Source organism: Seriola lalandi, unplaced genomic scaffold (assembly GCF_002814215.2).
Source record: "Seriola lalandi dorsalis isolate HSWRI2012SDOR001 ecotype SW California unplaced genomic scaffold, Sedor1 jcf7180002054419, whole genome shotgun sequence".
Lineage (NCBI taxonomy): Eukaryota > Metazoa > Chordata > Actinopteri > Carangiformes > Carangidae > Seriola > Seriola lalandi.
The window spans coordinates 212,922-236,839 of record NW_019524972.1 but is presented as its reverse complement, the minus strand read 5'-3'; the positions used below and the strand labels follow the sequence as shown (position 1 = coordinate 236,839).

The 23,918-nt window shown below is 43.1% G+C and overlaps 1 protein-coding gene across 1 annotated transcript in view; it reads right to left on the bottom strand.

Moving 5' to 3' along the window:
• Positions 1 to 17,987: 17,987 nt before the first annotated feature.
• Positions 17,988 to 23,918, bottom strand: part of pax7a (paired box 7a) — a 47,104-nt gene continuing 41,173 nt past the window's right edge. Inside the window, exons 8-9 of the mRNA XM_087175145.1 lie at positions 22,143 to 22,392; positions 17,988 to 20,907 (exon numbers count right to left, since the gene is read on the bottom strand). Of these exons, the coding sequence (XP_087031271.1) occupies positions 20,792 to 20,907; positions 22,143 to 22,392 (366 nt within the window). The 3' untranslated portion in view covers positions 17,988 to 20,791. The remainder of the gene's footprint in view (positions 20,908 to 22,142; positions 22,393 to 23,918) is intronic.

Genomic DNA, 23,918 nt, shown 5'->3' with positions numbered 1-23,918 from the left:
TACAGCCCCAGCCCCGGCCTGCTCCTCTACACAGAGGGCAATAAAGACACAAGGAGGATTAGTGTTGTGTGCCTAACAAAGTGGTTGCCAGAGAGTGAGAGGGCCATGCCCATGGGCTCAACAGCAACCCTGCTCAGCTCCGCTCGGCTCTGTCGAGGTCCCCCCCTGCTTGGGCTTCCCTAAGGTCCGCTCTCTCTCAGGGAGCTCTGTGGATGTGTGATAGACTCTGAGTGGGTGAATTCATGTTGATGCTAAAGAGGCAGAGGACGCAGACAGATAATCCATGGCTTAAGCAGTGCTGTAGTAACTTTCCCCCCTTAAACAAGGGAACATATGTGCAAACAGTTAAATTTAATTCAACCACATACTCGCGCTGTGCATATTTTTCACTAAAGACTTTCCCACAGTGAACTCAGACAAAATTTCCAACTCTTGACTAGTGGGCGCTTGAAAATTGCCATCAATAAACCCATGATCATGTAGTTTAGCCTACACAGCAACCTGATGGTCCACAACAAGGGTAGTGCAGTGTATTTCTGTGTTGATTTATCCCACTCACTGTCCAGTGGGAAAACATGGTTTGATACAGAGCGCAGGCAGGCTAAAGGCTGTACACTATGTTTATGGATATCTCTCTCACTGTAACCGGTGCGCTCACACAATTGGAACACCATATAATTGTACAAGTCTGATAAACAGAGGGGCTGTGGTCTTGTAAATGTTGTCACGTTAGATAGGAGTGTTACATCTGAGATTACTGTGGAGGAACATGTCTGTGGGCGCAGGCCTGCGAGGACAGTAGCCTCTGGTTTGATGGAGAGCCGTGTACAGGACAGGACAGGTGAACCAAACAGCTGCTACCCCCGTTTTTCCTTAAAAACCACAGCGTGACAGATCAGACCATGGCTCTCACACATAACGGCCCGCTTTTCACACGGTAGCTGTCTCAGGCCACGTTACACACGTCTTTTAGATGCTCCATTTTGTGCGTCGGGTAATGAAATTTGCGCTGGAGACCCCCAGAATATGCAGACATATGGTGGCTATTAATGCTCCCTTCTCCCTTTTCAGCTGCAGCCCTTTGCCCAACAGTAAGGTCTGTTCCCGCCTGTCTGTTTTGGGTCCTCCTCACTCCTCAAAAGCTGTTTGCCTTTTACCTCTGTCACGCCAACCAGGATTCACACAGCAGCATGAACTGCTGTGTCTAGAAGAAAGGCCAAGTTCTGTTAATACTTGGCTAAGTTTACATGTTCATTCACACTTGATTATGGGGGAAGCCCTGACTTCTGAATGGCTTCAGTATGGCAGAGTGGCAGAAAAAGGAAAGGGCTATCCTTTAAAAAGCAGATACACAATGGGAATCCAGAATGAAAAAGAAATGTTATAATATTATTTCCCAAATGTAAGCTATTATTGTTCAGGAACTTATATTTCTAGTGTAAAAGAGAAACATAGTTGCAATTTTTTGAAAAAAAAAAAAAATTACTTCTGTTTTATGAGCTTATCATACGTTGTGTTTTTACTTCATGTATTTGCAACTCAGCAAAATTCATGGTGCAACAAATGAGGCAAAAAATTCTAATTCTGCTCAGGTTTTTCCCGCTCAGGCCTCTGAAATGATGGCGGCTGTATGCTTCATTCTTTGAACAATGTACCAAAGCAACTCTGAAAACTGATGGTAAAATATCCTTTTTCCCTTCCTTGGTAATGGAAACGGATGCTCAATAGTCTCCCTCTGCAAAGTATTATGGAGGTAAAAAGGCATGCAGGTGTAGTCTATTTTTACCTGCATAAGCCTTTATAGATTAACACAGTTTACCAGTCCCTGCTCAGCTTTTGGTTCACTATCCTAACTCTGAAATTAACCGGATTCCACTCACTTAATCCCTTACTTTTTATACAAATGCATACTGCATTATCTGACTTAATGTCTGAGACGTTTCCAAACAATTTTCCTTTAAAACTTCTTCGAATTGGTATGAAAACATTCCCACGAAAATGATGGTTTCTTTATTGTTGTCGAAGGGGATATTTGCAGCTTGGAGTGTAATTTTTCTGGGTTTTGGAGGAGACAAACTACCTATAAATAAATCCTATGCAATCTCAATTATGTCTGTTTTTTTTTTTACCTCACTATTCCCACACTTTTGATTTCCACTTTAAAAGCAGAGTGATATACTCCTATGATTGGAAATGTTCAATGCACTTCTGGAAGAGGGTGCACTGTCCTGTGCAGATAAGGTTGCGAATGCAAGATCTGTCTCTCTGAAATAGAAGCCTGACAAACAGTGCTGTCTCTCCCAGACGCAGTGGGAGAGGAGTGTGCTCGGATGGGAGCCTTTGAGACCAGCCTTTTTAATATCGGCGCCGCTGTAACATCAGTAAGGTGACATTTCGGCAGCACCATCAAGATCCAACAGTGGCCATGCTGCTTCGACAATCAATTATCCATGCATAACATCCCACCAGTGTGTGCGACATGAATCAGTCCTGGACCAGGCTTCTCCTTTGCCTTGATTCTCAAGAAAAGAGAGACCTTTCATTCGACCCTTAAGAAAGAGAGAAATGCTCTGCGTGCTGATAAGGGAGTGAAGAGAGGAAAGTTATGAAAAAAAAAACAGGCAAATCAGGGCTGATATTTATTTGCATTATCTTGAAAGGAGCTCAAATTGGTTTCATTCCGGTGACTGTGAATTGTGATCCAGAGAGCACAATGGCCATCTCCAAGCAGAAGCCAACGTTGCGATTGAACAGGCAGAATACATTCTTTGTATTGCTTGGTGGACTACAGGGAAGAATGCATATTATCTGTTGCCCAAGGAGAAGGAAATACATTTCACAGCACATATTGCTTGTATCAGTTTTTGAGACCAGTTTAGTTGTTATATGATTGTTATCAATGTAGTGGCTGTATGTAATTTACTTCCACAAATACCTGACATGAATGACATCTCCTCAGCCGACTTTTTTACTCCATGCCTGTCCTCCTTCGCTCAGAAGAGCTTGTTCAAAATAGAGCGAATGGAGGGCATTTGAGGGAGCAAATAAATTCTGGTGTACACATCAGCAGGCCCTGTAGGCCAAAAACCACCGGCACTGTAACATTAGACTTTATCATTGCTTACTCTGAAGTCTTTCTCGTGTTTTTGTGTCTAATGGCAGCAAATAGAACTATAAGGGCTTTGTGCTGTCTTGCAACAAGCTTGTGGTGAAAAGTGGGATTTCTTCTTCCGTCTCCTCTGATGGCTGCGCAACATATATATCTTGTGGTAATCAGATCGTGCTGAGTTTTAAGTTCAGCCTACATCTAAAAATGTATGACAACTGTGTTAAGTGTAAGATTTCGGGTGCTGAAACCTCACAGTAAGTGAAGTCAGAGTCAGAGGACCTAGTTTGGCGCAGCAGTCTACTCCCTGAACCCACAAGCTCTCTCTAGTGTTTGACAAACAGCACCATTCCCCCGCTCGCCTTCATTTCCATCTGTATGCTATCACTTGGCTGTCAGCGGCCGGATTGGCCTGTAGTTCGCAGGATGAAAGGGAGGGAGATCCTGTTGAGTGAATAATCTTGCCAGTTTACAGAAGAGAGTGGATGTCAACTTGACAGACTGTGAGTAGCACACAGATTTGGGATTCATGGGCAATCCCATAGTCCCTTTAAGTCCGGACGTGTGAATGTGAAATCAATAGTACATCCATACAACAGTTTGTTTGCTGGACCCTGGAACGTTTTGTTATGAAAATAAGAGTCATGGATCGTCACCTTACGGATTGAGGACACAGAGAAGGGGACTATAAACATGGGATTTCAGCATGAAAATCCTGATCCTTTTTTTTTTTTTTATTACTGTAAATGAAAGCACGCACTATTCAAATGCATCTTTTTATCAGTACAATGTAGTTTAAAAACAAGAAGCCAGTACAAATGAGCAGGTACAGTGTTAGTGTTAATATGAAATCTCTTGTGTGTAAGATTTCTAATTATATTCCCTGTGAATGGGTTTTTTTTAATTACCATATTCACCTGTGCTGCTTTAAATCAGAAGTGTCACATGCTGAAGGTAAAGCTCGCCAATTGAAACGTCCCCTCTATACACTCCCTATACAAACCACTTCAAACCTCAGACACTATGTCACCATGATCTGTATCACAGCAGATATTCAATAGACTTCAGTGGCACCTTTACAGACATATATGCATCACCGTGTACATATAACATAGCTGTCTGGGTTGGCACCGCCATCATGCCCTGCTGTTTATTTGATATGCAAAGGAGTGCTGTGGAGCAGCTCCACGGTCTCTGCTAAAGTACTTTACTCCTCACATAACCCAAAGTGGCAGCAGCAGCATCAGGATGAGCTCCAAGAGCGAGGTGGCTCCCTCTCAGTAATTTATAATGCACTTAACTCCTCTACCCTGTTGATTGTCTGCATTACCAAGAATCAAACACGAGGCAAAACAAATAAAAAATGCCACTTTTTATTCAGGTTTAACATCGTCGAAAGCACAAGTCTTTCATTACGTTCCCGCTCATTCACATCAGGGTCTGTGTGGAACAGAAACAGGGATTACGGTGGCAAAGGAAAACCACTTCAAACTGCTTCCACAAACACCATCAAAGAAAAAGCCTGGGTGAAAAAGAACGAAGAAAGGAAAAATAAACATAAAATGTGTCAGTTAAAGCGTGGTTGAATTCAACAAAGTTTGGAAAAAAGCCAGAAATATCGTTATTGAAAAGACTACAGCCCTGTTAGATTTCACTGCAGGGACCCTCACCACACCCTTCATGCCATTATGACAAGACTCAGCCTTCCCAGAATACTGTGCTGCTGCTCCAAGCGCAGACACCAGCCTGCAGTCCATACGACTGCCCAATCGCTTGGGGTGGAGACCATTATTAAATGTGCTCTGTGGAGGGCCTGCAGGTAGCTCCCAGGATCAGACACAGGGAGAGCAAGAGGGGGCTGTTTGGCTTAAGTGTTTTTTATTAGGATAGATGGAGGCCTAAGCTCCGTAACAGAGCTTCAGCCCTTTCTCCCAGACGGGGACCCACTTTCCCTTCTCACTCCACGCAGGCCCATATCAAAACACCGGCCCCTCACAGACATGCCGCACAAAAATGGCATGTTCTCTTTTTTCACTTGGCTCAGCTTTCTCCCTGTCAAAATACAAACGCTCTGTGATGGAATTCTGCAATTTCCTTTATCATCTGCATCAAGGCCATTTCGCAACTGTTAAACCCATAATTATCGTCACTGAAAACAAAACTGCGCAGGTAGGATAGACGGGGAGACCACGTGAGTCCATGCAATGTGTATTCAGTGTAAAATTAATGACATACTTATGAGAACTTCTTAGACTCTGTTGTAGGCGCCTATCGGGTGTCTGAACCCTGAACCCCAACGCAAGAAATACTGTAAGCAACTTTGCCAAATTTGAGTTTTGGCTCCACCCCTGCTCTATATTTTTCACACAATGCTGCAGCTCATATTAGAGCCAGCTGGCCCGATGACATAACTTCCTCCCGCAGTTGTAATGATATGGTGACATGAACATGTGTAAGCCTGCTTTTACACTGCCCATCACTGACACCAGAACAACCCGAACATCTGCTCTGAACAAGGACAGTAAGTCGGGGGATGAAGTCTGCCCACAAACACCTTAATTTGATGACCAGGACCAGTTGTTAAAAATCTCTTTGATGGAAAAAACTTTACATGAACTGTACAATAACTTGCGCACAGCACATGTGGTAATGTTACAGCAGTTTTATATGTATTAACCATCTTTGTGTTATGAGAAGGAAAATTTCTTTCTCTATCTATAAAACGCAATCAAAAGTATGAAGAACTATTTTATAGAGGATTTTACCTTGTGTTGACCCTGCTGTTGTCATCAGAGGAATGCAGTGAACCCAGAAAAAAACATTCCCATCTGGCTTGCCATCACTCCAACTGCTGCTGTTATTCGTGTGGGAACTACAATGGTCTCCACTGGGCACAGAGAAGGAGGAATAGAAGGAGAGAAAGATGGATTCAGTTGAAAGATCCAGCTGTTAGACCATCCAAACCCTGGGAAAGTCTGATATTGTTTTTAATATATGGGTGAGCCCATCAGCCTGACTTATAAAGCCTCCTAAAAAAAAAATGTAGGGAACAGGTGGAGGGGGAAGCTTGGCAAAGGGTGAAAAAGGCCGAATGCCAGGTCAGTTCTAGCTGCCAACATTATGGGTTGCTTTGAACCCTTTTTTTTTTTTTTTTTTTTTTTTTAAAAAAACCTCCCGCAATGCAGTAAATCACTTTTATCTTGTTAATTTTCCATGTTCTCCTTTTAAAAGCTATTCTTTTCACCAATTATTTCTCCGCTGTAAATTTTACCACATTTTATCACATGCTCTGTAAGTTGTATGCAGTAGTTTGCGTCTGTATAGGCAGGTAGATGTGAAAAGAAAAAACAAATAGTTCCAAAGATTTAATGTGGTGCAATGCGGGTGAGGACTGTACAGCAGTGTGTATATTGACTTCTCTGTTTCTGTAATGTTTCATTGAATAAAACAAACAGACAGCCCCTCAATCCAGTTTTATCCATAACCTCTGAAATGAGACTTTATGTTTCATACAAACGGCATCTCGGTTACATCAATAATCCTGCAAATGAAATCGATTTCCCCTCCCGCTCTTCCAATTCTGATCACAGCTGGGTTCCCCATATGGAGTATTAATGGGGTGGAGCACCCTGAGCCTGATCTAAAGCTGGAGAATTCTGGGCACACCACAACATCAAATCCCACTGTAATTACCTTCATGCAAACACAGGGGCCCTCTCCAACACAATATGGGTTGAAGAAATGGGATTTGTGTGCATTGTTTTTGATGCTGGAATTGATCTTGAAAATTGTTTGGTGCAATTTACCAAGATGCTTAAGAAAATTGAAGAGCACTGACTGTGCACCATACAAATGTCTTGTTGTGATGAGCACAATATGCAAGCTCTAGGTGACTCATCTACATCTTTGACAGCAATGACTCTCTGGTGCAACACAACAATAGCTAATCATTGTGTTTTCCATAAATTCAAATTATAGAGATCATGGATCTTGACAATCGTCACTCATCTTTTTACTTAACAAGAAATTCTCTAAATCTAAGATGAAACCAATTTTACCCGTGCAGATGGCTAAAGCAGCTGGTTCTTCTCAATTAGCTTACACATGTATTTGAGCCCAATTTTGGCACAACAAATAAAATGCCATTTTGTCACTAGATTATGCTATCTGACATAAGGCTATTGTCTTAATTCCCTTAGGCTGTGGTGTAGAAAAATCACTAAACATACAGAGGGCCAGGCTATATCCTGTCTTACAGACGTCCCTATCCCATCATGCACACCCCAGCCTTCTCTCTCCAGCAGGTGGGGGTGGTCATGCACCACGCAACACGGTTATGGGTTTAAGTCTGAAATCTACATACTGAAATGACTTCAGCTCTCACGCACAATGCCAAACTTGCTGGAAGTCTGATGAGTTTATTTAATCAATTCCAGAAATGCTGCAGAGAGAGAGAGAGGGAGAGAGGGAGAGAGAGAGAGAGAGAGAGAGAGAGAGAGGGAGAGAGACGGACAGACAGAGAAAGAGAGATGGACAGAGTGAGAGGAGAGAGTCTATTTCTACATACAATAGCCTGTGTCCATCATCCTCTGTGTGCGTGTGTGCGCGTGTGTGTGTGTGTGAGTGTGTGTCTGTGTGCGCATGTGTATAAGTGCTCTTATATCCCCTCTGCATACAGAGGTGTGTGTGTGTGCAAGTAAGTTGATGTGATTCCTCTCTGCCCTCTGAGTAGCACAGTGACTGCTGTCCATCTGCTCCAGGGTCTCAGGTGTGTGTTATCTCTTCCTGTGCCCCTGGGAACTTTCAACAGATATGCCAGTCAGCCTGGGCTGAACTGCTCTTGTAAATTACTCACTAAACAGCCCTGCCCTGGATTCTGCATTCGGGGGAAAATCAATTATTTGACCCCCCCTTACATTTCACAGTCCATTTTCAGCATGCTGGGGCCAATTACACCCAGCAGAAAGACTACTCTTTATGTCATTCCCACGATGACCTCCATCTTGCAGCTCCACACGGAGCACTGTTAATGCACCAACTACAAGCACTTGTGCCACGAAGGAGCGTGCTAATGCACTGGTTACCCACACTTTAGCCACACCAAGCACACAAATACAGCAGCTGAGAGGCAGTACCACAGCCGCGCACAGCCAGCTGTAGTGTTTCTCAACTGGGAGGTGATCATCCCGTGTCCAGTGCGCTGAGCGAACGCCACTGACGGTTTGACAGCCCTAATGAAAGCTGATTACCAGGAGGCATCTATTAATTTGTCCTTAATCATGACAAAGAGAGTCTGTGGCTAACAGCTGTGAAATGGCAGCCGCCGTGCGGAAATGAGGCTCAGGGAAAGGCCGGGGACAAGGGGTTAGGCCCTGCGCTGTCATTAACTGCCTGCCATTGTGTGTGCTCGCTCAGAGCTTAGCTACAGGTAACTCAATAAGATAACACGGAGCACGCTCTGCCCTGGTCTTTGTGAAAAGCTATTGCTATGAATCCTGGGCGGCTGAGCGAAGAATAGGAGGATATTGGTTTGCATGCTCTGAGCAGGAGTTCTTATGATCCAGGTGAGAAGCTGACAGTAACAGGTTTAAGCTCTGTTCCTTCATCTGCTGCAGGGGTGCTGAGGGAAAAGTCAATCAACGACTGAACAGGTTGCTGAATAAGGAACTGAGCTGGCTTTTCAAAGAGACACAGTGCAACAAATGTATGCTCAATCAAGCCTTAATTTTAGAGTTTTACAACCTGAAGGCGTAAATGACAAGTCTGTCTTGTGTTTGAAATACACCAAAATTAAAGCAAAAGCAAATACTAACTCCAGTAGGCTCAGATTTCATGCAGCGGAGGGCACATCGTAATGAAATCATCATATTTGAATATTTACAGCTGTGTCAAATCCTGGGTGTAGATGCTTCGGTGGTTTGGAGGAGTGATGATCGGAGAAGGAGGCCCCTCAAATAAGTCTAAGTGATCTGGCTGGCAAGAGTGGCTAATGTGGTTTATAGGACCCTTGGGAAGCATTGGGAGGGGGACATAATTATAGTGGCTGTCACAAGGCCTGTGATATAACAACACCGCTAAGTATTTAACCCACACAATGATCAATCACAAGACTAATGATCTTCGAATTTATGTTCTCCCAGTAAGCACAATAGCTCTAACACATGCTTTTGAGTGTAAGACACATGCTACACAACACATCTTAGTTGTGGCGAACACACAGTTTAATCATGGTTAGCGGGTTTTATTTGAAAACATCAAATCAAGATAGAGGGGGTTTGATCTTTTCATTTCCTGCTGCTGTCAGGTTGTTGTATTTGACAGCTGGACACTGAAACACGCATCACTAATGTCAAATAATCTGAATAATACATTTAATTAGTGTACGACATTAACACAGACAGGTTTGTGCAGTGATGTTAAATCTGTTCTGCTCATGTCTTACATCGTTCCTGTTCATGGTTGTTTTTTTTTTGTTTGTTGTTTTTTTTTTGCCTTTTTCTGCATCAAGTCTAATCAAAACTGACCAGAAAAGTTTTAACCCAATGGGATGCAGCCGAGGACACGTTACATGTTCGCTGCATATATACACACTAAAAGGAATAGATTTGACACCAGTCTGCGAACGTGTCGAAGAGTATTTGCAAACATTTGCACAAGATAGGGACCTTCCTATGACTTGTGAAAAGCTCACTGGAGATCTTCGACTGCTTTTCAACATGAATCTCAATGATTCGCGTTTTGTGTTACTGTTCAGAGTCAAGAGTTCTTGAGATCCATTCATTTGTCATACAATTTTGCCGCAGCGAATGTGTGAAATGATGAATTTTGATGTGACGTGAATCTTGGCCGAACGCAGTGGGACAGATACCTTTGTTCTGTCTGCACATGCTGCTATACTGTAAAGCTAATTTTAAATAAAGATAATTCAACATCTACACACAGATATGTAGAGATTATGTCCACACTAAATAATGCAGGGAAATGTACCACTCTGCAATTCCGAATATAAATCTGGATTATATTATTATTTATATGACTTCTCTACACTTCAGTGTTTTTTTTTTTTCCAGTCTAGAAACATTCATCCTGATAGGGGGAAGACTGCAGGGCTTGGATGTAATGTGACAAACAAGGCAGAACATTTCGTTTGGCTTCATAAGAATTAATCAGTGGAAATGGGCAGACATGTCGAGCAAACAGTCATTTAAGACTCTGCTGAGACACTGATGGAAGCCATGATTCAATTAGATACTGAGCTCTTAAAGATGCAACAAGTCTTTTCTCAGGAGGGAGGACAACAACCACAGCTGGCTTCAACAGAAACCCACAGCTGACTGACACCCACGCTTCTGTAAAGCTCCAGAGGACTGGCTAAATTCTTTGATAGATGAGAAGACAGAACAGCTGCAGAAGCTGAGTGATGTTTGGAAATGCTGTGAATTCAGGTGATACTTTATTTTGATTCGGAGACATGGTATAGGAAAATGGTGACGTTATTTTGGGTTAGCACCAGTTGGACCAGAGGAAAGGGGCAATTCTGGGAGAACTTGAACACACCTGTCCACATGTGTAAAAAACAGACTCACAGATGGGGAAATCTTCTCACATTTCACCCCAACACATCCTACAGCTCTGTGTTGCATTGGGGACTGGTTAACCTGTGTAAAACACAGTAACATCAAGAATTCCAATTATTTAATTGACATGAAACGCCTCTACATTATCATGGGTTTGCATTAGGGCACTTACTGTGCCAGTACTTGGTAGAGTAGCGACTTTGAAAGCATATTTTTAGTAATAACTAGTAACTATTAAAAAATCCCCCACACTGTACATCATGCAATATATAATTTATTTGCATCATTTCAGTGCTAGACCTTCATCAGACAATTCTTTACAAGTAACTAAAATTAAAATGTAACATATATTTTAAAATGAGACTTTAATCTTTTATAATAATATAATATATAATAATAATATACAAAATACAATTACCTATAGTTTTACTGTTAGTGAGAACCATATGTGCATCTGATTCAAATAGTATAACATCATGAAAAAAAAAGTTCATAGAAGTTGTACATTACTTTAAACAGCAGTGGTAATGAAGTGTGCCATCAAAGACATGAAGTGCTGTTACTGTGGGAGCTATAGGAGCATCTTCATCCAGCCCCACTCCTCTTCAAGTAAACTCTGTGCCTCCATTCATATTCTATTATAATCAAACAATTGCAAAAGCATCCTTAATTTCTTAAGTGCTTATTTTCAATGCCTATAAACCGGCGGCAGCAGGTACGTGATCAAGTGGCATTTTAGTGGAAAAAGAGAACTCGTAGTGAAACGGCACACAAAGTTAATTTTCAGTGTCTTTTAATGAGTCAGGTAATATTTTATTTTTGCATTTTATTAGTATATTAGCATTTCTATTAGCATTTGACTATTACAGGCTTTGAATTTGACTGCACTGAATGGGGTTTTTGTGTATTTTTGTTTGTCATTTGGTGGGTGTTGTCAGTTTAGGGTTGGGGCAGCAGGGAGCTGAGAGGCACTGCGGGCCTCACGCTGAGCTCCCTGGTGCTGCCCCCTCTCATCTACGAGAAGAGTCTTTTCTCCCCTGCTAAGTTTGCAAAGTCCAATTTTCAGCTAATATGGAGGTCGCAACAGCAGGCGCAGAGGGCGTAGTAGGACATAATGGCTATGGGATTGTAAATATTGGGTTTTAGAGAGACACAATTGGAGGGCAAGCGGAGAGAAATTTCCATAGAGTATGTGCTAGCACCATTGGAGGCCTTGGTGCGGCAGAATAGATTTTCCATTCTAGTGTGTCACATTAGATTTTCGGAGGTGCTCAGTGGCAGGTACATGTCATTAGTAACACTTTAGCACAGTAATGAACCTTTTTATTTATCCGGTGCTTCTCTCATGAATGAATAAGGAGCTGCTCCCCAACTGTGCCCAGCCGTGAGGAGCAGACAGAGGAGGCAGAGAGAGAGAGAGAGAGAGAGAGAGAAAGAGAGATAGGGAGAGAGAGAGAGGGAGGGAGAGAGAGGGGGGTTGTGGAGGGTGGGGGGCCTGGAGCAATATGAAGTCGAAAGGGGAACGTGGAGCCCTGGGGAATGCTGAGGAGGGTTAAATGATCATTATGGTGACACTCACATGCACACACATATGTGTCAGTGGACAAAAGAGCATACACACACACAGACACACACACACACACACACACACACACACGGACACACACACACACACACACCCACCTCCGCTCCCTGGGGTCCTGATCTGACACTCTATTTACACACACATTTACACAGTCTACTCCCTCCTTTATAAAGCTGACAGGTACTTAAGCGGTACATTACTCCGAGGAGCTCAAGCCTCACGGCGGTGTAACCAAACTGTCCATTCACTGCTAGCCTTGTCTCAGTGTTCATTCAATAATGGCCTCTGAGAAATGCACCGGTAATGAGCCGTTGTAACTGGGCAGGCAGGCCTGGAGTCTGACGCTAAGCATCAGGACATTTTTAAGATGGTCCAGGCTCATTGGTGGAAAAAAAAAAAAAAAAAATCTGTCAGGGTTCAGTAGCTCGTAGAGCCTCAGAGGAGTTTTAGTCACATGGGAGCACAGCTCTCCAGACCTACTGATAGCAGAGTTGCCGGACACATGTCTGCTTCTATTAGCCTCTCTATTTCTCCTGCTGCATCATAAATCGATAGTGCGACTACGTTCATCAGAGTTGAAACATCACTGAAAACCAATCAGTGCGTATCTGTCTTAGGTGGGTGACTTTAACCATTGTTATACAGGTGGCAAACTTCAATCTTAGAGCCTCCTCCTTGGCTCCTCTCACATCTCAGCCTGGTGCAGTGAAGCGGTTAGAGTGGCAATGGCTGGTGTGGTCAGGGCCCCCATGTCACCCCCAGCATCCTCAGTGTTCATTTCCCTTTCATCTTGAGTGTGAAATCGCTGCCGGTGCAGCACTGACCTCAGCATTAAGAGGTCAACTATTGAAATCTGATGTGCGCCTCTCTGGCTGAGGGACTTCAACAGATGGAGGGAAAGAGAGGGAAGGTAAGAAATGGAAGGGGAAAGGAGGTGTTCGAAAAAAAGAATCACCTTAACAAGATATGTATTATAGCTCTGAGTCTTGAAAAGTTTCTTTGTTTAAAATAAGTTCAAGAATATGTCAGAAGGACGAGAACCGAGAAAAGTCAGATCTTGACACTATGACCTTCTTTATCCTGGGTTGTTTCAATTTTGGAAAAATCCCTTGTTTGTTCTTTACATCAAAATTTTTAAGAATGAATGTGAGAGCAGCTGATTTTAAAATGAACATTTTTGTGGGGAGGTGAACATGTCTGAGCCGTTATCTAACTGAAGTGGACATAAGTGAAGTGATGGGAAGATGTGATCATGAATTTGAATATTATAATGACAATGTGTGTCCGTTTATTCAAGGTCATGTTCAATAATTGGACTTACCTTGTTTTTACTTTGTTTTCATCTCAAAACACATGTACTCATATTGATGCATAATTAGTTTGCAGTGGGTCACATTTTTTGTCCGTGTATTTGCTAGAAACATTCAGTTTTTACTTTCATATTTTTCCTGCCAGTTGAGGGCAGTTCTATATCCGGGTAGAGAAACTCCCAAAAAACTCCAAACTTTGCAGCTTTTGGCAGCTTTGTTACAGAATACATGCCAGAACTTCCTGTCTCCATGTGTTTCAAACATTAGGTTCTGCATTTAAAGTCAATTCGACACCTCATCTCAGTATGAATCCCCTCCGAAAGCATATGTGATATGAAGCGTCAGAGAAGTTTGAGGTCTTGTCTCATATTTCCCATCGGCTACACTTTCATCCCTCTCTCTGCAGCAGACCACCCCTAGCAACCCTGCCCAAATAAGGTGTTCTGCCTTCAGTACTCTCCTCTCTGAAGAATCTGAAGAGTTCAGAATCTGCCGAAACTTTGGATCTCAAACACAAACATCTTTTATTCAAAGGGTGTCTGTAATCACAAATAAATAGCATTTCTGGCGATGAGCACAAGGCACAAGAGAGAGAGGAGCCTATCTCAGGAGCAGATAACTAGTAGATATGATTCCTTAGATAAGGAGCAGTAATTTGGCTTTTAGAGATAGCTCCGGGGGCCGCTGTGCTGAGCTGCGCTGATTTACTGTGTGTATGGGAGGTTGTTTTTTTCCACATTTTTATCTCTCCTGTTGAAGAGCTTTTCATCTCTGATGATTTTCTCTCTTTTTTATGTATTTCCCCCAGAAGGTGAGATCACAAACCCACAGAAGGCAGAGTGGCATGTTTTAAAGCGATGGACAAAATACAAATATTTGAAAATGTATTTCATGGTAATTATGTCAGGTTTCATGGCCTTGGCACAGTACTGAGGCACAGCCTGGATGCCTTAATTTGTATAGAAATTGTAATCATTTGTTCATTTCAAGGTGAAAATTGCATTTTTTAATTTAAATTGTATCCTGCGTGATAGGCTATTATCTAGAAAAATTGTCTCTGTGTATGGCGGTCTATGCCCTGCCGTCACGCTTGTTTAGAGCCCACTTCTCCTGAGAAAGGGCTTATATATGAATCTCCTGACTGAATGCACCCAGCTTGTTCTTCACTTAGGGCCGCCACTGCACTCATTTCCATTTTTGTTATTAATATTAATTAGTTTGAGAGCACAGCTCAGATTTTAAATGTAAATCAAGCTTGGCTTCACAGTGATTTTTATCTCACTCCGATTTCTTAGATTTACAACTTTACTTGGACTTTTTTTTTTTCTTCTCCTTTCGTTATTTAAAAACTGCTTTAAGGGAGGTGTGCATTGGTGCGTGTATGTGTGTGTGTGTGTGTGTGTGTGTGTGTGTGGATGTGCACACGTGTATTTGCAATATTGGATAAATAAGTCAAGTCCCTTTATATAAACTACACGTAAACTGATCACATGTAATATAGGTAAAAGAGTCTACAATTGGGACAGAGTTTCTGGTAAATAAGACGACTTTAAGCTACGACAATACCCTATTTGAGCTCCTGCTTTTTACTTATACATGACAGATTATCTATCTATAATACCTAAGAGGGGTAACCATGAAATTCAAAATACCCCAAATGTTCTAAAAATAAGATTTTCTCCCTATGCAAAACACACATTTGGGAAGAAGATATATGCACACCAAGCTGTGCGTCTGTGTCAGTGGGATCCTTGAGGTGACGAGCACAAAGCTGAGGCTCAGGTACACGGCGTATGCTGGCATAATTACAGGATTTGGGGGATTATTATACTGTAAGTGCTTTCATGGCGACAGCTGGGAGCTTTTTACTCCCTGTGACACATAATCTCGAAGAATAAAACCAAGACCCCCAGAGCATCTCTTAATCATTTCTTAGCATACCTGCACACGGCTCTGAACTCAGTTTCTGAAGACAGATTTGTAAAATTAGAATATAATTATCATATCTGGTAAAATCATTCTAAAGTCATGTTTTCAAACACATTTTCTTTAAAATGGAAACATTTTTGGCCTATTTTTCTTCACTGAAGGGCCCCGCTGGCTGTTTGTGTTCTACCCCCTTTTTCTTCTTCATGGCTTTCCTGACTCTTCAGCAGCAAGTTATTTATCACAGCATGGTCAGGTTGAGGAGCCTGGTCCTAAATTAGATCTGAATCATAGCCTCTATTCCATGGCTCATTCTGAAAGTGAGTATGACCAGGCTGAGGTTGTGACTTCTCTATCGCTGCCTCCTGAGCGATAGGGCCTCCTGGTCTCTACAGCGAGGCTCAGGAGTTTCATTTCCATCCCTGTGATCTAAACAAACCCATTACCGCCAGCCATTTATGCACAGGGGCAGTACGCAAGCCCCGGGCCTGAGGACACAGCCCACAGCTAAGCTACCGTGGCACAGAGCCACCTTCAATGGCCGTATGTCCATATAGAGAGCGGAGAGAAGGAACGGAGAGCTCGGGCCTCTGCACTTTATCTAAACCACTCCAGAAAGGCGAGTGGAATCGGCTCTTGTGGACTCTGTTTATCCTCTGCTCCTGTAGTCAATCAATTAGGGGATCAAAGGAGGAGATGAGGGAAGTGTCACAAAGCTCTCCCACACAGCGCTGCCTGAGCTGCCACCTTGTCCAGTCTGAGTGACAGCAGACCGCAGGGAGACAAAACTCCTGGGCCGGCACCTCAGGAGACAAGCTGGAGCAAAGGGGACAACCATGGCACATGCCAAGGTCTAATCTGGACAACCAGAACACAAACTTTTAGAGGAATATATGAGCGATGACACATGGGAGCCAAAAAGCCACCTAACAATGCGCATTAAATATGTTGAGAGGATCCACTGAAATCCTTCAGTCTCCTCAGACTGAACCCATATATCTGTTTAATAACTGACCATATTCCTGCCTCATTGACATGCTTCCCCAGAACCCACCCTACAAAACACACGTGTGTTTTGTAATTAGACATTGAAGAGTATTTTCCATTTGCATCAAATTAAACTGAGCCTTGATGATGATAGAGCAGTGATAACACTGCAGTTTGTAGTTGATCTGAATCTGTAAATCTAAAGGGAAGACTAAATATTCTGCATCTATTTATACTCGCTGAGCTGTTTAAATCTCTCCAATATTTAACAAAGTATGAAATATGAATGATAGTTACCTCATGATAACACAGTCTGAATAGAAGTTTATTCAGATCAGTACTTACTTTATTTAGCATCAAATTTATCTCCTAATACAATTTGATGTTAATGATGTTAATAATTGTGATTAGTGATGCCTTTAATTAGTTTCATTTAATTGCAAATGAACATTAAAGTATTGGTTATTATTTTGTGGTATATAAAATGTAAATACATCTCTCAAAGCTCAACTTGGCATGATTTCCTAATTTGAACAAGATTATGTATAGACATTTTATAGCTGCAATGAGTGTAGACATATCCAACATGTTTGAGATGTGTTTAAAATCAGTCAGGAGTGAATGAACATACCTAAGACGTGTTTGACATACCTCCAACGGCGCTGAGGGTAAAAGAACTGAATGAGCTCCAGTGTCCTGACGTGTAACATAAAGCACATCGGATGCTTCCGTACCACACTGGTTCGTTCCCCTGCATTCACACCATACCACAGAGATTTGCAGACAACATTCCCCGGCCAGCAGCGGGAGAGGAGAGCGCTGCTGGTCAGCGGGCAGAATGAATGACTTCCTACAGCTGCAAACAGACGCACAGACACACTCTGGCTCTGTGTCTCTGAGTCTGGGACGTCTGAGCTCTCATCACTCCCTAATCACATCACCAGCACTGGAACAGTCACTGGTGGCCCGCTGGCTCCACTAATGTACTTGAACACACATGGAGGACACATGCAAACACAATGTGCATATACTCACGTATGCATATGTGCACAGATGCACACATAAACTTCTATTATTTTCATTATGAATTAATTGGCTGGCTTTTGTTTTGTTTATTATCACATTTTGACTCTATTAAATGTCAGACAATAAAAGAAAAAAAAAAAATACCCATCATAATTTCCCAGAGCCCATGGTGAAGTCTTTACATTTGCCCGACTGACAGTTCAAAACTCACAGATACTCAATTCACAATGACATCAAACAGGGAAACGCAACAAATTCTTAGATTTCAGAAGCTTGAACCAGAAAATTAGCAGGATGAATAACTTAAATGGTTCCTCAATGATCAAAATAGCTGTTGATTAATTTTCTCCCAGCAATACTTCATACACACACACACATAGTAGTAGAAAAGAGTTCACACCTGCTGCGTTAAAAACATGCAAAACAATCAACACACACACAGTAAAAAAAAAAGAGACAAATGTCAGAAATCAGTTTTGGATCTTTAATTGATAACAGTTACGCCAGTGTTACAGTAAACACACCAACAGGCTGAAGGTAGTAAATACCAATACAAGTTTCCCACTATTCTAATACTTCATACAGCAGAATAAATTATACCATGATAATATACACACATGCGGAACAGAAAAAGGACTAAAGCAAAGCACAGGTGTCAGAAAGCAACTAAACAGGTTAAGGGTCAAACAGACGGGAGGGGGGATAAGGAGTTGTATGCTTTAAATATCCAAATGTTTATTGACGCAAGTGTTAGAAATGGGTTTGATACACTAAAGACGATTCTAAAACTCTTCCTTTTTAAAATATACACGAGTGAGGCGTCTAAGCGGAGCAGTTGGAGCTGCTGCGATTCAGTGCGGAGTCAACGTTACTTTGACTTTTTCCTCCGGAAGTCTTATTGGTCCACAAATCAAACGAGACTCGATTCAGTTTTCCCAGAGCGGAGAGGCTGTCTTCACCAGCTTCATCATCATCATCAATATCAATATCAATATCATCATCATCATCATCATAATCATCATCATCGTTATCATCATCATCATCGTCATCGTCACATTTTAACCCAGTCCCACACCGAAGGCTCAGGAGTTCGGGTGTGTTAGGTCCATGGTCCAGTCAAATCTGGTCTGCACGAATAATCAGTCTGTAAGATCAGGTGGTCAAACACACCCTCAAAATGCTCTGACGTGTAGAGACGGTTCCTCCAGCCACCTGTTCAAATATACAGTGGTCCCGTGGTCCAGGGAGTCTGTCTGTGTCACCAAGCTTTCGTTTTCCATTGAGCTCAGTTTGATCCTCTTTTATACAATTTTAATTTCAACATTTTTAATGGAATTTATATTTTACTAATTTATACAAATTCATTCCAACCCGGGCCAAAGACAAACCAACCTTTTGGTCATAACAGGTTAAACCAATTAAATACAATTAAAAAAGAAAACCAACAGAAAACAAGCCAGTTAAGGAAACTCAAATCAAACATTTACTTCCACAGATCCCTTGCTTACCTACCACTCAACATAGTTTTGTTTTAGTATAAAACATACTCTTTATAAACAAACAATACACACATCTGCTCCAGCTACTTTACAGTTTTCAGTTTTTAAAGGCGACAAAGGACCAAATTCTGTCTTGAGATAAAGTTAACAATTCTGTGTACATCATCAATATCACACTGATGCCAATTAAAAAAAAAAAAAAAATCACACACATCTCAAGGGGAACAGCTGGTCCTGGATCGTGTCAAGTCAACTATGAGTGCTACACAAATGTCTCATATTCACTATTCTTTAAATGTTTTTTTTTTTTCTTCTTTTTTGTACATTTCAGTGAGTACGTCAAAGTGGAGGATTAGAGGGGGCTCCGGTCCAAACCAGAGAGGGGGGCCAATCAGTGGTGTTACCTGTGCCCTTTCACAACTGACTGGATTATATGATTTTTCCAGAGTGCATGTGAATGGCACAGCTTGTGTGCTTTTTAATCTCATAACAGAAAGCGCTGGAATGCTTATATTCGTAAATGGAGCCTGTGGAATGTTTCGAAGGAATGCTTATTTAGTCTGAAAGTGGAAACCGACTGAAGGCGCATTTACAGAATGTGCTAATTACTCTATAAAAACAGAAATACTGGCTGGTAATGGGAAGGGTCACTGTGAATTAGCTTTGACATTATATTTGTGTGATTTAATCTGCTTTACACTGTTTAAGTCACACAGGATTCCCTGGCAGATGGGGATTTGGGAGGAGTAGAGGGGGGGAATTGAGTTAGCCCTCCTTGGCAAGGTCCATATTTCTAAACAAAATACATTAATTTCCCCAATCCTGTTTTTGCAAACAATGCCCCCCTCCCCATGGACCGCGGCTAAGGATGGGATGGAGGTTAGAAGGGGAAAGCTATTGGCCGCCAAACGCTGCTTTAATTCCCTGCAGAATCCATCCAGCCAGACTTCCCACAGAGTGGCCAAGTTCTTTAGGAATGTCAAGATGAATATGAAAGTGGGAAGGTCAAATCGCTCACGAACATTAGAGCTCAGGGAACAGGCAGAGGAACAGCAGCTTGGAAAACAATCATCCTCTCTTGTGAGACTGTGCCGACACGCAAACATGCACACGCAACAGACACTCACTCCCAAATCGTCTCAGTCATCCACTGTGTTTTACACACCAACATCTAACAGAGAAAAGAGATACGAATGGAATCAAAGAACAACATAAATCACATTAACCATAATCATATAACAGCAACAATAATCTTAACAATATCAAAAAGGAACAAGAATAAGAGTCGCTCAAATGATATTGGCTTTGTTAACTACTATGAACAGCAAGGTCAAAGTACATGATGGCTCTAAATGTGTGCTGGACTGCAGCCATGACAAAGAGGAACCGGGCCCAAGGCAGCCGACCGTTCTTGGGTCGTCTGGGGTCCTGTCTGGCCCTCTGAGCAAAAACAAAACAGGGTTTGGGGTAGGGGTACGAGTACAAGGAGCAGGAAGGGGTGCCCAAAGATTGAGAAGAGAGGGTGCAGAGCCGCCTGATGGTTGACAATGGTGTGAAAAGTTTAGTTCCATTCCCAGAAGAGCCTTGTCACACCCGCAAGCGTCACTTTCTCTGGTACACAGCAAGGCTGCGTGTCTGTGCGCTGATGTCACGGCCGGGCTGCAGATCGAGCAGCAGAGAGGCTGGAGCTGGAGTTGGAGTCCAGACTTGATGGAGCATGGAGGAGTGGGTGGCAGAGGGTGGAGGAGAGACGTCTAAGGTGTGTCCCGAGGGCTTCAGTAGGCCTGTCCCGTCTCCACCTGCAGAAGTCCCAGCACGGCTGAGTGGTCTCCAAGTTTCATCCTCCTCTGGGTGGACAAGCTCACGTTCTTAGCTAGGTAGTCTACAGCAGCTGCACGGAAACAAGAAGACAGAAAAAAACAAAAACAAACACACGTCAGACAGGTGGTAGATTCCTCAGACATATGTCCTATTCACTTTCATTTCATTCCTTTGATTAAGGTTGAAATAAGTTGTGGCAGAAGCCAGTGAGTCAAATGAAAAACAATTCACTGAGAGAGAGTGAAAGATAAAAACCCCTCCCCTGTCCCTTGTCTGAGGTTGGCACGCTGCTGGCACAGAGCATGTGCATCCTGGTAAAGTCTCCATGCTGTCACTCAGATGGGTCCCCGTGTGTGTTCTATGTGCCAGTCTTCATTACACTTGGCATCTCTGATTTCATGCCCTCCACACTCCACATGGCCGATCATTTTCATCCTCAGACAGCAGCTCTCTCCTCTCTCCTCCATTCATTACCCATCTACTGTGCTCAATCACCGTCTTAATTAACCTCACATCAGCTCACATCCGCACTGCCATCAGTTTCGTGCTGCTGACAAAACACTGGTACGCACACACACCAAACGTGACGGATTGGCACGCGCTCACATGCATCCATGCACCACAACACAAACACATCAACAAAAAAGAAAAAAAAAAGAAAAAAAGAAAAAGAAAACCAACAGATGCACAACCCACCAGCTCACTACTAGAACCTGAATATAAATACAAACAAATGTCGGCTAGCTTGGCGCTGGCTGGCTTGTTGGGGAAGTGTGCTTCATTTTACCTCTTATGAATGGCTGTGACAGCATCAGTCAATTATGCTAATCTAATAAAGCAAACTCTTTCCTGCCCTGAGGGTGTGTGCATGAGTGTGTATGTGTGTGTGTCTGTGTGTGTGATGGAGACGAGAGAAAGAGGGAAAGCGAGAGGTGGGCAAGAGGACACTGTGGCCCCTGAGGGTGTGCCGTTCTTTGAAGTGGTCCTCTCCTCTTACCCATCCAAGTGGAGTGGGGTGTGACCGAGGCCGCTCTCTAGGAGGATGGTGGTGGTGTTGGTGGTGGGGTGAGGGTGTGTGCGTGTATGTGTGTGCGTGGGGGGGGTCTTTATCAAGAGCACGTGTCTGCCTTGACCAACCAGGGTGCAAAGGTCAGGAGGCTCTCCTGCCTGGGAGCTAGGCATCACTTCATAGGCTTTTTAAATGTAGTCAACTTAAAAGGATAGAAACAAATGACCTGCTCTCGTTGGACACACGAAAAGACAAAAAGCACTCAGTATATAAATGTTAATGAATGGTTTACTTACTCTGGCCGTACTGGCTGTACTGGTAGCCTGCGGTGACAGGATCCACGCTGTAGCTGGTGGCGCTGTAGGTAGGGGGGCAGTATGACTGGGAGGAAGCCAGGCTGTCCACACTCTTGATGGTGTCAGAGCGCTGGCTGCAGCTGGCTGAGATGGGGTTGGAGCTCTCCAGGCTGCTGTGCAGGGGGGAAATGGAAAAGTCGTGCTGGGGCTGGGAGGGTACGGCGCTGGGGTTACTCAGGATACTCATCACCTGGGGGGTAAGGGGAAACGGAGGATGTTAGAAATTTGGAAAATTGAGGATCAAAGCATTGACAGAGTTGAGGGAGAGTACTTTTTTTTCTCCTGCAAATATAGTGCCATCCTAGCACTTCACGGTAAAGATGCTCGATAGAAATACACCATTTCAACTTTGAAATAGGGAATGGGAAAAACTTCCCCATCGTTTTTTTTTTTTTTTTTTTTTTTTAAGAGCAGGGTAAAGGATACAAGGAGGGTGATGAGGTTAAAAAAAGGAGAAAGGGAACAAGAAAGACTGTTTCCATTAGCTGGCGCTGCCAGTAAGTGTTCTGCTGTGGGACAGAAGGGTCCCAGGGTGATAATAGACCCACCATCCGTGCCAGACAGCCCCTGTCCCGGAGCCTGAGGCCTGAGCCTGAGCCTACAGCACAACAAGCACCAAGGGAGTCCCTAATCCCTCGCCCCTAGCCTACCCATCTCATGAATAGTAATGGAGTTGGAACTGGTAAATGATCCCCTCAGATCCCCACACAAAGTAGGCTCCACAAACCTCACTGAGGGGCCCGCTGATACTGCAGGTTGGGGCTCGCCTGAATATTACAGTGTGTATATTATTCATAGTGCATAAAAGCTTCCAATTCAATATTCTAGATTAATGTAATAGCATGTGACATTCGTCAGAAGAAGGTCTCAAAATATGTTAAAATGGAAGAGATTACCTCTAGTGCTACTCCAGTCTGAAGCGCAGCGGCCCTGAATGCTGTGAGGAATTTTGTTTTCTTGTGCTGCAAGTTTCTTTAAATGAAGAAGGGAAAGTGGCGAGTGTGTGTGTGTGTGTGTGTGTGTGTGTGTGTGTGTGTGTGTGTGTGTGTGAGTGTGTGTGTATGTGTGTGGGAGGGGGTGGTAAAAAAGAGAATTGTCCCACACATGCTTCCCTCCTATTGCAGGGAAACCTTCCTTTCAACATCAGGTTCATGTTGAGTTTCGCTATGCTGCACTGGCCTTTGGCCCCTTGGCTGCTAAACCAATTAGCCCATCATGGAGGTGGTTACACAGGGGTGATACACATGCAGACATATGTTTGAATGCATGCACACACACACACACCCACACACACACACACATATGACACAACCATATAGGCAATGCAGGGGCAAGCCAAACAGTGCACAAATGATGCACTAAGCCAAGAATATCCCACAGAGGGAAAATCAACCATATTCTGCAAATTAATCATATCTTTAGAAAAGGCCTCCCAGGAAATTCGAAGCACTCAAATCACATCAGAAACATAAAGGCTGGTTAGTCATTTCCACATGTTAATTCTATCAGTATGGAAACCCCCATCGTCCCCTCCACATCTGCAGACAAAGCATGTGACATGTATCCATAAGAGGGAGATTCATGGCCCTCTTCATGCTGGACACATGTGATGCTCCCTCCCATATGGAGCCGAGCTGCGCACTCTGAGGAAGACGAGGAGTGTGAGTCCTGATGGTTTGTGATGGTAGAAAGTGAAAGGGGGGTGGGGTTGGGGGT